Here is a 17883-nt window from a genome sequence, read left to right as displayed (position 1 = left end):
GGTGGGAGAGTATCCCGGGGGGTTGCCTCCAGGCTTCTTGAGCAAGATACGCTATAGTGTGAGTCTTTTGTTCTTGGCAGTGGGTCAGACCTGTTCAATCTTCCTGAGATAGCAGAGTATCTGAGGGAATACACACTTTGCTTTGGCTGGAGGTTTGGGATCTTGACATAAATAAGTTCTTGACATTAATAAAGCAGGAAGATTTCCCCCCATTTCTACTGGCCTTTGAATAGGAGCTACCTTAGGAACCAATAGCTAAGGCTTTGTGGGGTCTGTTTTGTGACAGTCCCCATCTAGAGGACTTAAATGGTTACCCTTGAACTATCAAGGGCCTTACCTAGGACAGTTGTGTTCAGGTGCATCATTGAGGGTAAGGGAAGTACAGTTTCTGAAAAGAAATTCTTGAACTGTGTTGTGAGTGGGCTTTTGTGTATTTCATTCTAGTCACAATAAGTGCATATTTGCCAGGAGAATTGATTAGTTATATCAATGGCAAAAAAAGAGCCAAACACCAACCTAAGTATGTATTATTTCTTGTCTTGAAATATGACCTTCCCAAGTATTCCCCCCTTTCCACCTTTATTTCAGAAATTACAATAAAACCTCCAAAATTCAAGCTTTGTTACCACTGAGATCTCTAATCTTCAACCTCTTCTGAGTTCCAGTTTACCTTTTTTTCCCTTTTGTATTCTCAACTTCTTACTATGAACATTTTCAAACACATGCACAATAAGACAGAATAATAGTATATAATGAATTTCCATAGATTTGTAACTCAAAAAATTCCACAAATTTTGTTAATCTTTTTTCATCTACTCTGCACATACATACTTTTTTGGTTTCTTCTGGACTTCAAAAAAATTGCTTCAAAATATATTTCTGTGTCATTTCTTTTACTTGTGTCTACTTCTAAAAGAAGGGTTTTTTAAACAAAATAATGTAAATACTTAATGAGTGCAACAAATTCTAAAGGACTTAAATAAAATATTGCATAAATAGATTGAAATTACAGGTTAATTTTAGCTATTAGTAGTCTTGAAGCACTATTTGAAAACATATTAAGCTACTAAATACATATACTTGAAAGTGATAGGATTGCATTACTTTGAAAAAATTTATATTTCTGAAATTTTACTGTATCATACCCTATTTAAATCAAGACTGCTTAATTTGTAAGAAAGTGCTGTAATCTGGAGAGTGTCATGTTGGTAAATATTTCTTCCTATGTCTTTTGCATATCCCCTTATTCTTGGTTCCTGTGGGGTGAGGAATAGTACTAATTATCCATGATTATTAAATGTATACTTCAAGTTCTACATTTTAAACAAAATGTAGTAAATAAAAAACTTTATTATAAAAAGTTGTACCAAAACTCCTTCATCTAAATGTAACAACTGTTTATAGTTCTCTTTGATCTTTCTCTGGGGTATGTGTGTGTGTGTGTGTGTATATATATGTCTGATTTTCTTCTGTAGCATATAGTATACATTTTTCATTTGATACACTTTTTTAAAAAAATGTGTCTACATGGCCTGCCTTGTATTTCAACATAATCTTTATATTTCACTTGTATTGTTAACACATTATTTCATCACTTAAACCATTTTTATAGTTTGGACATTTAGGATTTTTCCAGCTTCTCACAACCATATATTATACTGTCTAGCTAATGGTTCTCCTGGGAGTTTACCTAGACCTAGGTACTTCTCAAAGAAAATTTGCTAAGTGGAAACTTGATAGCTTAATTCTCAATGGTAAGAGGGTGGCTTTCATGAGAAACCTTAAATGAACTTTAATGAGAAATATACTGGGTGCATATGTAGATTTATCAGTAAATTGCCTTTTTGAAAAACCTGAAGAACATTTCATCTAAATGGTACAGAAGCTCCGTATATTGTAGTGGCTGAGGACTTCTGATTTCATACTGTGTAAGCGACACTCTAAGATGAATTGGTCTTGATTAACAGCATAAAATGAGTATAGATGGAGACCTTGGGTGAAAATTCTGAGGCTACTGTAGAACTACTTGTCAGCTTCAACTCACATCTTACTTTTCCACAATGCAGGTGGTCATTGCTTGGGGCCTAGAGCAAATGTTGGAGTCATCTGGAAAATGGTGTTGATGAGGCTTCCTCCCAAAAGGGTCACTCAGGGTGCTCTGTGGCTGTGGCGTGGCGGTGGGGATAGCACATATGCACTTGCAGCCTGTGGGGCGCCGGGAGCCGGGAATGGTGGCCGCACTCGTGGGCCCCAGCACAGTGACTGAGAAGTCCAGATGTTTGTGTACTACCCGGGACAGTTTTAAGAGGAGAGTCAAATCTCTACCCTTGTTGTTTTGTTATTCTTTTCTGGGAGTTTTTGTCCTTAATTTTCATTTCCAAAAAAGTTTAAATGACTGAAATGTTGAAAGACTAGAACAGTGAACACTCATGTATACTTTGCCTTGACTAACCAACTGCTATGTTGTTATGTTTGCTTTATTACCCTCCCCCCCACCCCCTTCTTTCCTATGAAAGTAAGTTGAGGGGGTGCTGGGCCGGGGCTGGGGGTGGGGGAGAAAGTAAGTCGCAGACATCATGACCTTTTACACAACCATACGTACCAAACGTGATTCTGCTAAGAACAAGCCACTCCATAGAACCTCAATGCCATTATCGCTCAAGAAATTTAACATTAATACAGTACTATCCGATCATATGGATCATATTTAATTTTAATTTTAATTTTTAATTGTCCTGTTAGCGTCCTTTACAGTTTTGTTTTTGTAAATTATGCTTTAGGTAGTTCCCATGTCTCTTTAGCCCCCTTTCATCTAGAACACTTTCACATTTTACTGGTTTTGGTAAGAACTTCACAGTTTGGATTTGTCTGATTGGTTCTTTATGATTAGAGGCAAAACATTTAATTTACGTTTTCTTTGCAGTGCCTCACATCTGGAGGCATATAATGTCTGTCCCGTGACTGGGGACTGTGATCACTCGGTTAAGGTACTGTTTGCCAGCTGTTTCCACTGAAAGTGTACCTTTTCCCCTGTGTGAATAATAAGTAATATGTGAGGCAATTCTCTGAGTCTGTGTGAATATCCTGTTCCCCAACAAAGTCACCTAATGGCTTTGGCAACTGTGACGCTCCTTGTCTGAGTCTACTCTTTATTTCTGAGATTTCGTGGTTTTGACCAACACATATTTGGGTAAGAGTTTTAAATATTTGATAACCCATTGATTAAGATTTGGTCTTTATATTTAGCGCATCACTCCCCCTTCTTTCCTCCTTTTCTTTCTAAAGTAACACATAGTGGTTTGGCTGTGATAGAAGATTTATGACTGATTGTCTTCCTAGAATATTATCATTTCTGTGTTGCTTGGCAAATTTTTCCTCATTTATTTCCTTGTAAGTCAAATACTTTTATTATTTCTGTTCCGTTCCCATCTGTTTAATAATCTGATTTTGTTAGAGAATTGCCTTCCTGGTTACTTGTAAAGTCATATTTAGAAACCTTTTTTTTTTTTTTCAAGAGCAGATGGCTCTGATATTGACCTACTTCTAGGTGGACAGTTTTACGATAACTTTCTTACTTGATGTTAGACCACTTTTAATATGAGCAGTCTTAATCCTTTGCTATTACACTTACTATTTTCCTGTCACTCCAAGTTCCTACTACTAGGTAACTATCACCGCTGAATAAATTTAGTGATGTTGGTATTTACAGTAAAGCAGTGAACACAACTGCGGAACTTTCTCTTTATATTCTGTCCAAAGTCCTTTCATCATTAAATGGTGCTAATATGGTTAACAGTTTTGAATCCTGGTCCCATGCCTTATATCTTTCAAATTAGAAGCAGTGTTTATACACTACTGTTTCCTCTGTCAACTAGCAAGGCTTTGCCAAAATCAGAGCCACTCAGTATTAATTAGGCTTCTTAAGCTAATGTCTTACTCTTTTTCTTTCTTTAAATTATGAAATGTAACAAGTACACAGAAAAGTACAAAAAAATAATATGATAAGCCACCACAAGTCCTCAGGACAAAGGTACAGAGTCAAGGGCCAGACTGCCCAGATCCAGCCCAGATGGTACCCCTCGGAAAGGTGGGACTGGGGGCAAGTATTTTACCCCAACAAGAAGCCTGTACCCATAGCACTCACTCCCTGTTCCCCCAGCCCATAGCATCCAGCAGTCTACTTTGTCTCTCTGAGCTTGCCTATACAGACATTTCATATAAATGAAATTTACATTTCATATAAATGACCTTTTGTGTCTGACTTCTTCCACAGCATCACGTGTTCATGGTTCACCCATGCTGTACAGTGTTTCAGCACTCCCTCCTTTTTATGTCTGAATAATATCCCATTTTCTCCATTCTGTGTTCCCATTCATATCCATCTTATCCATTCCTTTGTTGATGGACATTGGGCTCTTTCCATTGTTGGGTCATTATGTATAATGCTGCAAGGAACACTTGGGTTTTCGAGGACACGTTTCCATTCTTAGACACATACCTAGGAGTAGAACTGCTGCGTCATTTAGGGACTCTATGTTTCATCTTTTGAAGAACTGCCAGGTTGTTTTCCAAAATTGTTACACAACTTTACAATCCGATTTAATCTTGGTAAGACTCAATTCTCTCATCTGTAAAGTGGGGATATTGATAGTGCATGACTCCTAAGGCTTTTGTGAGGATTAAATGAGTAGATTCATAAAAGCACTTAGTGTAAGTGTGTAGTAAATGATAAATCTGAATGGTAGATAATAACACTAGTGTCATTTTAAATTCATTTCTGAATTTACTTTTATGTACTAGATGAATTGAAATATTTAATATTTGTTGCTAGTAATTCCTACTTTAATAAGTAGGTGTCAGATATGTCCTTGGATTAACTAGAGAAGGGCATAGTTGCCTGCTGGTATAGTCGTCTCTGTCAGGAGAGCACATCTGAATGGACATTTTAGTTTTTGTTTTTGTTTTTGAGTTGCGTGTGCTCCAGGCTTGCTATTGCTAGACCTCCCTCTGCAGTTCTCAGTTCTCTTGTTCAGAGGTGAGAGAGCAGCTCTCACAGTGCCTTTCTACCACCTCCACCAGTTCTTGTCTATAGAATACTTGTGCCAGTGGAATTTATTAATAAATGGGAACATCATCATTTTAAAGATAAGGTAGATTTTACTGCAGGACATGATTCTGGAAAAGGGTTGCAGGAGCTCTCTATACAGAATTGACTCTGAAAGGTGGTTTATTGAGTTAAAATTGGAGATTGGGAGAAGGAAATCACCTCTGTAAGTTTAAGGTTGTGAAAGCAAGAATAATATTGAGTGCTCCCTATGAATCAGAGTCTGTTTTAAGCATTTACACATATTAATTCATTCTTACAACAACCCGATGAGGAGCCAATAAGTACTATTGCCACGTAATTTCCATAATTTTATTAAAAAAGAAAACTGAAGCACCAAGAGATTTGAGAGGTTAAATCTTTTGTAGAACTCTATTGGGGGTGAATTTGCCATTATTTCCAAAACTTTAACCCCCGTTTTAGCTACTTTGGTCCTGGAATGGGATGGGATGGAGCTGCAGTGGTAGGAGGGTGGAGATTAGGAGCTATAAAGTGCTTTAAACTGTACATGTGAATTTAAGAAGACAAAGAAATGGAAAGATTTAGTGCTCAAGATCGGAAGCATTAACTTTGTTAAAATCACCATTTTACCCAGAGCAATATATAGATTTAATGCAACCCCTATCAAAATTCCTTTAACATTCGTTAAGGAAATAGAACAAACATTACTGAAATTTGTATGGAACCACAAAAGACCCCAAATAGCCAAAGAAACCCTAACATAAAAGAATAGAGGTTTTATGCCCCCGGACTTGAAACTATTCTACAAAGTTATAGTAATCAAAAACATTTTGGTATTGGATTAAAAATAGACATTTAAATCAGTTGAGATGAATTGAGAACCCAGAAATAAACCCACCGTTATATGAACAGTTAATTTATGACAAAGGAGCCAACCTCATACAGTGAAGAACGCAAAGTCTCTTCAACAAATGGTATTGGGAAAAGTGGACAGCCACATGCAAAAATAAATAAATAAAACTAGACCACTGTCTCACACCAGTCATAAAAATTACTTTTTATGACCAGGGAAGAAAGGGCTTCCCTGGTGGCGCAAGGGATTAAGCACCACACTATGAAGCAATCCACAGCCTCTGCAGCAAGAGTTCAATCCCCGGCCAGCCAGGGAGCAACCCACATGGCGATGCAGACTTCTCCTGTCTCGCCTGCTGCTCCCCTCAGCAGTGTGTTTCATTTTCTCTACCTGTTCTGTTCCCCACTCTGTCTCTGGTGGATTCTTTCACCCCCCACATCTCTGGCCTGTACCCCAGCTCTTGTATGCATAAATAAATAAATCTTTAAAAATAAAATAAAATAAAATGGAGGAAAGCCTTGGCTATAAGAGCTGAAACCATAAAAAACAGAAGAAAACAGGTAAAACACTCCACAATATTATTAGCTTCAGTGACATCTCTAGGACCTTGACACCAATGGCAAGGGAAACAAAAGCAAAAATAAGCAAACTGGACTGCACCAAACAAAAAAGCTTCTAAACAGCAAAAGAAACTGTCATTAAAATGAAAAGACACCCTATGTAAGTGGGAGAAAATATTTGTACATCAGACATTTGACAAGGGGCTGATATCCAAAGTCTACAAAAAATTCATGTAACTTAACAACAAAAACCAAATAACCCAATTAAAAAATGGTCAGAAGATCCAAATTGACACTTCTTTGAAGAAATCATAGAGATGGCTAAAAGGCATGGGAAAATTGCTTATCAATACTTATCATCAGGGAATGTAAATCAAGACCACAATGAGCTACCATCTCACACCTGTGAGAATGGCCCATATCAAAAAGACCAGAAAAAACGAGAGTTGGTGAAGCTATGGAGAAAAAGGGAACCTAGTACATTGCTGGTGGGAATGTAGTAGGACCAGTTTTCCACTGGTCCAGCCCCTGTGGAAAACAGTATTCAGGTTTCTCAAAATATTAAATATGGACCTACTGTACAGTCCAGCAATTTCATTCCTAGATATCTACTTGAAGGATGCACAAAGGAATTTGTGCACTCCTATGTATAATTGCCAAGTTATGGAAACAACCTAAGTGCCCAATGAATGGGTAAAGAAGATATCTGTGTGTGCACATACACACACACGCTCAGCTGTAAGAAAAGGTGAACACTTGTCATTTGCAGCAACATGGATAGAACTGGAGAGGATAACGCTAAGCGAAATAATTCAGAAGGAGAAAAACAAATACTGGATGATTTCACTTATGTGGAATATAAAGAAACAAAGTAAAGGATCAGACAAAACCAAACTAAAACAAACCCTTGGAATCTGACTGCAGAATGGAGGCTACCAGCAGGGGAGGGGTGGGAGCATAGGGGAGAGCTGGCCTAGTGCACTGTGGTGAAGGATCATTAGTACTTCGGTGGTGGATGTGGTGTGGTAACATGCATTTGAAGAGGTGTGAATCTGTACCCCTAAAATATATACCGTGTTGTAAACCAATGTTACCTCAATAAAATACAGTAAACAAAACAAAACACCCACAGTGAACTATAAATAAACAAATAAATAATACACTTGAATCCAGCAAACCAAATCTCTGCGCCTGCATGTGTGGATCGGCTATATCAGGTGTGGGCATACACCCCCACTCCCACCCCAAACTAAAATCCACTCGCTGGGGGCAGATATGTGTTGGGAGTCTCTAGCTCACGGGCCTGTACCTCACTTCCCCCACAGGTCATGGCATGACCTTGACCACAGTGTTCTGAAAGTCTTCAGAGAGAGTGATGTTTTTCTTTACAAAGGTCTATATTTTAGTTTTCAGAGGGAAAATATCTGATGATTGGTAGTTGTTACTGAGACAAAATTATCTGTAAATACCACCCACTTCTACCATCTGTTGATGTGACTGGACATTCATTTCTGTGGTTCTCAGTAAACCTGTAACATTTCGAGCTATGGGATGTTGGAACTTTTTTTTATAACCTGTGTTTTTTATAACCTGGGTCTGCTTTCTTGGGACTCCTAGGATAGCTCCAGTTACGTGGGTGGATGTAGTTGCCTCGTGCCCTCAAGTGCAGTGTTCTCACCCAAGCCTGTCTTAAGTTGCTGGGATGCTTACCAACACTAAGAGTACAAGTAAGCCGAGATCAAATAGTTCTCATCTTTGGCCTAAAAATAAGATTGTGAATCCATTTCCCAGTCTTTAGAGAAGCCCCTGTGATGATTTACCAAAGATACAAACCACTTCCCTTGTCAGAACGGCACGCATTGAAGATGAAGCTTCTGTAAATAAGCAGAAGAGTGTGTGTATTGAGGGCAGAGGTACAGCCCCTGCATGTGTGGGGTGGCCTCAGCTGGCTGGAGAAACACGGGTGGGAAGGACAAGGGAGCGCCTGCATCGGGTGTAGGCATAGCTGATAGCGGTCGTGAAGAATTTTGAGATGTAGGAAGAAAAGCACTATGGGAGGGGTTTTTTTCCCTAAATTAGTTATTTAAATCAGCACATGATAATATCAGTAAGTCATTTCATGTGTATGTAATTGTTAGTAAGTAAAAATGATTCTATACTGTTCAATGTATTTTATTTTACATTTTTGTCTAATAGTAGGCAAAAATTACTCTCCAGCTTGTTTTTTTTTTTTTTTGAACAGGTTTTTTTTTTTTTTTTTTTTAATTGAGGTAACATCGGTTTACAATACTGCATATGGTACAGAGGTACAGGATGACACCTCTTCAGATGTTTGTTGCCACACCGCTTTCCAGCTTTGTCAAAGCATTTTCATGTAGTGAAATTAAATCATATTTTATTTATTCAAATAAGTTGGGCACCAGCTGTTCTTCAAATGGCACTTCATGAAATAACAATAATGATGTGTCCTTATTTAGAAACATAAAATATATTCTGACAAATCCTGAGACCTCAGCATTCCATTCTTGATAAAAACTAAGAAATTATAATTTAAAAGCTTTGAAAGCACTAATATGCAAAAAGTAAAGGAAGTGGGCCTCCCTGGTGGCACAGGGGTTAAAGACATAGCGCTATCAAGCTATCCACAGACATTGCAATACGAGTTCGATCCCCAGCCAGGGAGCTGACCCACATGGCGCAGCAGACCTCTCCTGTCTCACCCGCTGCTCCCCTCAGCAGTGTATTTCAGGCAGTCCACCTGTTTTGTTTCCCACTTTGTCTGGTGAATCCTCTCACCTCCCGCACCTGTGGCTTAAACCTCGGTTCTTGTATGCATAAATAAATAAATAAATCTTTTTTTTTTTTTTTAAGAGTTATTTATTTATTTATACAAGCACTGGGTACAGTCAGAAGTGAGGGAGGGTGAGAGCATTCACCAGAGCCAGAGCGGGGAGCAGAGCAGACAGAAGGATGAAGTCCACTGCTGAGGGGAGCAGCGGGCGGCAGGAGAGGTCTGCGTGCCATGTGGGACCCTCCTCCGGTGGCTGGGGATGGAACCGGCGCTGCAGAGGCTGCGGGCAGCTTCGCAACCCAGCGCTCAACTGCTACGCCACCTGGGAGGCCCAATAAATAAATAAATCTTTAAAAAAAAAAGTAAAGGAATTATGCAGTGGAAATAGAAACAGGATAAAATAAATCATGAGAGGCTTATATAGCACCCCTACATGTGCAGTGTATCACCATAGTATTTCTTTCTCAAAGCAATAATAGAATCTTGTAATTTGCTCTGCCAGCAGAACATGTGAAACATTTACCAATAATCAGTCTGTATTGATTCATTCAGCAAGTATGTATTGACTACTGACTGTGACAAGCCACCACAGAGGTTCTGGGAACAAGTGGTGAATAAGTAACTCCCTTTACTTACTGTTCTCACAGCCAATGAGGAAGCTAGACTCAAACAAATTAATAAATGCTAAAAGGAAAAATGACAAATTGTGGTATGTTCTTCAGGAACAAATAGACCATTGTTATTATAGACTCATCCAGATTATAACATCTTTTTTTTTTTGCCTTGATATTTCGTACTGATATCTTGTTCTATAGTAACTTTGAAAAAGAGCTGATGGGGGCCTCCCTGGTGGCACAAGGGGTTAAGACGCAACCTATGAAGCTGTCCGCAGCCTCTGCGGCATGAGTTTGCTCCCCGGCCGGCCAGGGAGCAACCCACATGGCGCAGCAGACCTCTCCTGTCTCGCCTGCTGCTCCCCTCGGCAGTGTACTTTGGACCATCTGTCTGTTCTGTTCCCCACTCTGTCTCTGTTGGTTCCTCTCACCTCCCGCCCCCTTACCTCTGGCCTGTACCCCATTCTTGTATGTATAAATAAATAAATCTTAAAAAAAAAAAGGAGAGCTGATGGATTTGACCAAATTGTGTGTATACAAATTGTGGTATGTTTATTGTGCAACAAAAATGCCTCCCGGATGCTTATGTGCCAAGCGCTGTTCTAGGTCCAAGAGAAAGAGCAGAGGACAAAAGAGCATCGTAGTGTTGGGGGAGCTGTCACCCCAGTGGGAGGTCCGTGAACAACAATGCAGTAAATATCAGGAAGTGATATGTTACATGAAGAAAAGTAAAGCAGACTAAGAGCCTAGAGAGTGACCAAAATACGACTTTATTTCTATGAGGGAGTCTCAGAGGAGATGGTTTTCCCACCATTTTCCTTTTTTTTTTTTCAAAGATTTATTTATGCATGCAAGAACTGGGGTACAGGCCAAAGGTGTGGGGGAGGGGGTTGAAAGGATCCAACAGAGACAGAGTGGGGAGCAGAACAGGCAGATCTACTGAAATACACTGCTGAGGGGAGCAGTGGGTAAGTCAGGAGAGGTCTGCTGCACCATGTGGGTTGCTCTCTGGCTGGCTGGGCATCGAACTTGTGCTGCAGAGGTTGCTGGCAAGAGGTTGGACAGCTTCACAGTGCTGTGCTTAACCCCTTGCACCACCAGGGAGGCCGCATTTTCCTTCTTTTGTTATTGGGTCATTCAGCTAGTGAGTACAGAACATGAGGTCACCTTTGTGTTTGTTGGTATCGTCACATATTCATGCAGAGAGCTGTGGTGAGATCCTACTTCTTTCTAATTCTTACCACTAAAAGAGATGAATACCTGAATTATTTTCTTAATACCTTTAGCATTCTTCCATACATTTAAATATTTAGGAAATGCATCCATCCATCCATCCATCCATCCATCCATCCATCCATCCCGTTTATCCAAAACATATCCTTTGGTATCTGTTCTAGTTTTTAAAAATCTTGGGATATGATTCATTTGAATAAAAATCCTGTGTGATTAAATGTCTTCCAGATGTTTGATTATTATGTGGAATTGCTTCTGAAGAGAGTTCTTTTTATCCAAGTCTTTCTTCTAGTAAACTCTCAGCCATTGAAATTTGATGTCATGGGTGATCTTACAGTAATCCCAGCCTTAATGCCGAAAGCCCTAAATAAAGCTGCACACTACTCAAATGTTCTATAGCATTGCACAAGTCTAAAATAGGTAACTGGCACCCACCCCCCTTCATTGTTGGCTCACTGACTTGTCCTATAAATAGCTCGATGTTACATGATCAGGCAACTTCAACTAACTGAGAAGGGATTTTTTGTTTCCTAACATGTGTAGTTTTTTATATTCAACAAATTCACAGTCTAATTCACTGACCCCCAACTGTAACACAGTTCCTAGGAGAATTGTGCAAATTAGTGGCCAAATCATTTTGGATGGGATTCAAGATGGTCCTGCCAATCTTGCTCACAGATTAGAGCAACCTTCAGTGCTAGTTCTCTCTATGTTCAGGAAAACAACGCTGCCACACAGCCTGGGTAATCCCAATGAGCTTCTGTTGAGTGGTTCAAATTTCCCAGGTAAAGGCATCATGGTGGTTTTATAAAATGGTGTTTCTGAAATCAAGAGGATGTTTTTAAAACGCACCCATATTGGAATATAATGCTTCTTGTTTCTTACTCTTAGTTGGAATGTTTTCATATCTGAAAGATTTTTAAATGTTGTAATTTAACAGCGTTGTTTCATAAATTCCCTAGCAACAACTCAGGTGAACCATGGGTATTTTTTTTTTTTTTTCAGCTAAATCAGTGCCCTTTGTGTATCAAGTATTGCTGCTTAGGTAATTAGCAGTCATACACAGCGTTCCTTCTGTGCTTTAGATATTCTTACTTTTCTTTTACTGGGTCTTTTTTGGAATGACAGTATATTTGCTATATTTCTTGAAAGTCAAAATATCAAATCTAAAACAAGTGATTTTTTTTTTAAGCCTCTGTGCTAATTATTTTTATCATCACTCTTACAATGCTTCCTACTCTTACACAAAATTTGGAACAAAAGCAAAGAATATTTTTCCACTATCAAATCTGTCAGCAGTTCTCTAATGTTGGTTTTGCGCTTCAGCTTATTAGGTAGGTTTGCATACATTTCATAGTCAGAGCTTCATACACCTAGTCGTATATCTACTTCCCCACGGCCACGCTGAACATCTGCCCTTTGAGAGCATTTTAGAGCCAAATGTTTTTAAAACATTACAAAAGTTTGCAAAAGATCAGTATCAAGAATACCAAAAAGGGTTTGTCTACCAATAAAGGCTTACCAGCATTTACCGCTAGCTTTGATAACTATGTGAATATTTTACTCTCATGGATCTAAAAGGGGAAGAAGAAGGGGGGAAAAAAACCCACCAAAACTACTGATTTTTTTTTTTAATAGATTGTAAACGATGGCTGTGTGGATCCAAGCGCAGCAGCTCCAAGGAGATGCTCTTCATCAGATGCAAGCACTGTATGGCCAGCATTTCCCCATTGAGGTGCGGCATTACCTCTCCCAGTGGATTGAAAGCCAAGCCTGGTGAGTGAGTGAAGGTTTTTATACCCTATATCATGAAGCACAAGAACATTGCATTTCGATTGGAAAGATAACATGATAGAGACTTTAAAAGTTGTACGTTTAAAAAAAAAATTACATGGCCCATGAAAAGGTACTTAAGTCCATCTTAGATTTTAGGAAGATGGAATGCCTCTTGAGATTTTAAAAATAGGATTGTGCCCTTTAATAGTAGATTATAGCTCAAAATATTAGCTAATAAAAATTTGTTAATTGCTGCTAAAATGCAATTAACAAATGAGTTTTGAGTGCTTTTAGGCTGTTGGGCAGTGTCATAGGAGGTGGTATCATAGAATGAGAAAATTAATATTCCTTGTTCCTAAAGAATTTCATGCTTCATGGGGCAGATAAGATATGCATTTATTTTAATAAAATGTACTATTAACAAATCTAACAATGGAATAACTGGAGCTTTTAAATTGGTATGTATTACATTCATACACATTGAACGTGTACCAATATACAAGAAAATATTAACAATAGCTATGTCTTGGTGGCAGATTTAAGGAGCATGTGTATTTTTCTTATTTTCCAAATTACTGTTTATTTGCCCAGGGGGGGATTGTTTTTAAGCTATTTTAGAATGAGCACAATGCAGAGGGCTGACAACAGAGCTTTCTAATCAGCAGCGTCCCTGCACGTACAGCAGCAGACTGTCTGCTTCTGTGCCCGTGGCCTGGAACGAGTTGGCTGGTTGCCAGGGTGCCAGCCTGAACCGACACATCTCCGGATGCTCGAGGCCTCCCCGCCGGGGCAGGGTCCTCCTCCAACAGCCGGGAGAAGCCCTGTCTCCACGCCACTGTTTGAGGAAGGCTGTGTACCCCTCAGTAATGTTGCCTTGGAATAATTGCAGTCTTGTGTTAGCAGCAGATTTCTGTCCAGAAACTAGAGAGCGCCAAGGCAAGGCAATTTTCTAGGCAATTAAAAAAGAAAAAGAAAAAAGTCTCAGCCTTATGTAATTAAGTGAGAAAAACGACGCGCTAAATGAGAGCATGTCAGCAGCCTCTCCCCTGGTGCTTTTCCACTTCCTTCTCATTCTCCTTTCTGGGTTAGTGATTTGGAGAGTTCAGAAAAACATGAGTAGGGCGTGTCTGATGATTTAAATTTTCATTTAGGTGTAAGGATGCTGCTGCTTCTTGAATAAACATTAAAAGGCTTGTGTTATTTTGTTGTTGTTTTTTTTTTCACACAAGAAGTTTTAATTTATTGACCCTCTCATGAAAACTCTGCACAGTCGCCACAGTCTTAGCTTCTTTTTGCAGTGCCAACGCTGGTCTCGTAGCCCCTCAGGTCTTCTTCATTCTGTTCTGGGGTTCCTTTGGCAGTTTTCTTGATGTCTTTTTTCCCTCCTCACACAGGCCACGTCTGGCAAGTCTGTTCAGGTTCATTCAGTGGCGAGAAATCATAACTCAGGCCACGGCCAGTTGTCTTGGCCCCTCCAAAATGGGTTCTGTGTCCAGACACAAAGATGACATCTTGGGAGGTCTTGCACATTTTGGCTAGTTTTTTCTGGGCTCTCTGTTAGGTACTCTTGCCTTCCCAGGGTGAAGGCCCCACTGCTTGCCCAAAAGCAGTGGGCTGGTGATGAACTCCCTGGGCCCGAGAGTCTCTACGTCCCTCCTGATGGTGGTGGACCTTCAGGTGGCTAGTGGTGGGGGCTAGGGGAGAGGGAGAGGCTCTCAAGAGTTGTGCTGATGTTAAGGAAAACCTGAATTTTATGTACTTTTTGTTTGCTTAAGAATATAAAGATTTGAATAAAAAGTCTTCAGTTCTGCTGTTTGAACTAAGAAAATTGCTTTTTTAAAACAGAGTTAAGCTTTCAAGTACAAAAGCCATGAGTTTTGCTCAGAGAATGGCTCTCTTCAAGAGCGGGTGTGTTCCTCAGATGAGGAACAGGATTTGCCAGTAGAAACAGGCAAGACTGCCTTCATTCCTCCAGGCTTCCATCTAGTACATGTTTAACTTAATACATAGCGTGTCACATACATATTTAAAACTTGGCCTTCTCGGGATACAGATTTGGGCATATTATTTGATGTTGGATGTTACTGTTATTTTGTGCTTCTGTTTGAAATTAGTCGCTGGCTGGTTTCAGGGGCTTAGGGGTGACAGAGCCTATAGCCACCACAAGATAAGCTTCAGACCTGGTCAGCAGTAACTGAACATTATTCCAACCTGACAGCTGTTTGGTTTCTCCAGTGAGCTAAGCGTTTTAGTACTGCCCAGCAGCAATTATTGCCTACGTTGTTTAAAAAAAGAAAGGAGAGTTGGGGAGGGGGGCAGATAGTGGGAGGCGGAAGGGAGCGAGCAAGAGGGAATAGAAGGAAGCCCATCCAATCCCTGTCACCAGTTGAGTGGCTCTGGGTTAACACTGAGCCCAAGATGGTTCCTCTGGCTCACGGGAAGAGTTAGTGTTGCCTGTGGGTCCCAAAGCTGCAAATAGTGATAAAAATGCATGACTTGTCTAAATACTTGCATCTTCTGTCTTAATATATTATGTCCAGGGCTCCTTAGAACTAGCAGCAAATAGCTTTTCACCTACCTTAAGAAATGCTCTGTGTGAAAGTTAGCAACACACAGCACTTAGTCAGGCTGGAAAACACTCAGAGAACATTCTTGACCTTGTACCCCCTACACCCTTGAGGAGGTCACTATAAATAGGAAATTATCGGAGTCCTTATTTCCTTCAGAGTACACAACGCACTTTTCTGTTCATTCCTAGGAGCAGATAGCGTAGTCAGAAGGAGGAAGGAGATGTTGAAAAGCAGTTTAAAAATATTATAGACTATGTATGTAAAATATGTAACATTTAACATAGGATAGTATATATATATATGTTTATATGGTACAGCTTAAGGGAATTGTGGGTTAGAAATGGATTAACGTATATAGCTGGTTGATTTAAATGGGACCGTTCCCTAAAGTTTGCAGTGGGCGTTATGAAGAATTCACTTTAACCAAAGAAAAGGTGCGATGTGTTGAGGCTGCATTTATACAGGATTGTGTGCATGTATGTATACATATGTATGTAATTTTTTTCCCCTAGGGACTCAATAGATCTTGATAATCCACAGGAGAACATTAAGGCCACCCAGCTCCTGGAGGGCCTGGTGCAAGAGCTGCAGAAGAAGGCGGAGCATCAGGTGGGGGAAGATGGGTTCTTGCTGAAGATCAAGCTGGGGCACTACGCCACGCAGCTGCAGGTGGGTTCGGGCTGGTCACCCTCTTCCCGTCCCTCCGTGGTACCTGGGGGGGGCCTCATCCTTCATCTAGTACTTCTGTTGAGATTTTCTTCTTCGACATTGTCAAGCTCCATGTTACGTGTTTAAGTTCTAATCATTTGGTTTTGTGATTAGTCTTACTTTCTAGCTTTTGATTTGCAAATCATTTCACATTGACACAAAGTAGCAAGAATGATACAAAGACCCTCTACAGATGCCCAGACTCAACTGTGGCTCACATTTGCTTTATCAGATGCTCTCTCTAAACACACACACACACACACACACACACACACACACACACACACACACACACACACGTTTTCTTATCCCTTGAGAATATGCAGTGTATATCATGTTCCTTTTCTCCTATTTAGTGTGCATTTTCTACCTTCCCTTGTGTAGTTATAACACAGTGTCAACTTCAGTAAATTTAATGTTGATGCAATACTTTTAAGTTATCTTATATCTTACAGTGTTTCCATTTTGTTAGCTGACTTAATAATGTCCCTGGAGGCATTTTTTCCCCCTTCAGCCCAGGATCCAGCTCAGGTTCACACACTCTGCAGGTCTCCCTTAGCATGGAATCATTTCTTGACCTTTCTGTGTCTCTAAATTACACTGACAATTTAAAATACCTTAACATCTCAATATTTTTAAAGGTAAAATGCGCCTCATTTTGGGTTTCCTCATGAATAGACTCAGGGTAGACATCAGTGATGGGTTCTCAAGAAGTGCTGTTGTGTCCTTCTCACAGCCTCCCATCCAGAGACACAGACAGCATCTCATCCTTGCTGGGGTAGTCATCATGCTGGCCAGTCAAGGGTGTCCAGCTTCCCTTGTGATGTGGTCGTTAGAAATTTATTTATCCTGTTTTTAAGTCTGATATCTTAGTACTTTAGGCAAGTTAAGATGCAAGAAACAAAATCATTTTACCTTCTGACTGTTATTGGGATTCCTTTTATGCGCTTTTCCTGGCTACACCACCATCTCCAGGGGTCTCCTCCGCCAAAAGATCTTGCCCCCTGTTCTGAGGTAGGGTTGGGTTCCCTAGCATGGAGTGAAACAAAGTGAACGCTGCTGTTGGATTCTTCCAGAACACCTATGACCGCTGTCCCATGGAGCTGGTCCGCTGCATCCGCCACATCCTGTACAACGAACAGAGGCTCGTCCGAGAAGCCAACAACGTGAGTGTCTGTGGGTCTGGGCGGCGGGCTTGGGAAGGCCTTTTTGCACCTCTCTCTGAGCCCAGCTTTGTCGAGGCGGCTCAGGGTATGTCTACTGGTGTCTCTATAAATACAGCATGGTCCTGAGGGGCACAGAAGAAACTGAAGACTGTGGCCTGTGGTCTTCACTGATTTATAGCCTTGATGAAATACACACACAAATCAGTGCAAAATAATTTAACTCCAACTGAATAATTGTTGAATAAGAAAAGGCATGCTTATATTCATGTAAGATTACATAGGAAAGAATTAGGAAAACTTGCCTTTCGTTTCCACCAGGTGTTGAAGGAATGGGCCCGCCAAGTCCCTTGCATGGCTGGATCCACAAAGGCCTGTTGGTGCCTCCCCTGTGACTTTATTCTGGCGTCTCCAGACACTGCCTCTGAGAGCTTCACCTTCTCCCCCCAGTCACAAGAAAGTCTTGAGGGTGGACACAGACAGTGTGTTTCCATTGTTCCCCCATGGTGTCCCAGCTTCTGGCACAGTCTGTGGCCTTGGGTCAGTGCAT

General features: G+C 40.3%; 1 protein-coding gene across 3 annotated transcripts in view; it reads left to right on the top strand.

Annotated features, from left to right (window-relative positions):
* STAT5B (signal transducer and activator of transcription 5B) overlaps positions 1 to 17883 on the top strand; it is a 60212-nt gene that overhangs the window by 24564 nt on the left and 17765 nt on the right. For all 3 annotated transcript variants that reach the window (XM_037495240.2, XM_054688592.1, XM_054688590.1), the window contains exons 2-4: positions 12755 to 12892; positions 15975 to 16131; positions 17247 to 17336. In XM_037495240.2, the coding sequence (XP_037351137.1) occupies positions 12765 to 12892; positions 15975 to 16131; positions 17247 to 17336 (375 nt within the window). In that variant the 5' untranslated portion in view covers positions 12755 to 12764. The remainder of the gene's footprint in view (positions 1 to 12754; positions 12893 to 15974; positions 16132 to 17246; positions 17337 to 17883) is intronic.

Source organism: Talpa occidentalis, unplaced genomic scaffold, assembly GCF_014898055.3.
Source record: "Talpa occidentalis isolate TD23 unplaced genomic scaffold, MPIMG_talOcc4v2.1 talOcc4.7, whole genome shotgun sequence".
NCBI lineage: Eukaryota > Metazoa > Chordata > Mammalia > Eulipotyphla > Talpidae > Talpa > Talpa occidentalis.
This window is presented reverse-complemented; position numbering and strand designations above follow the sequence as displayed.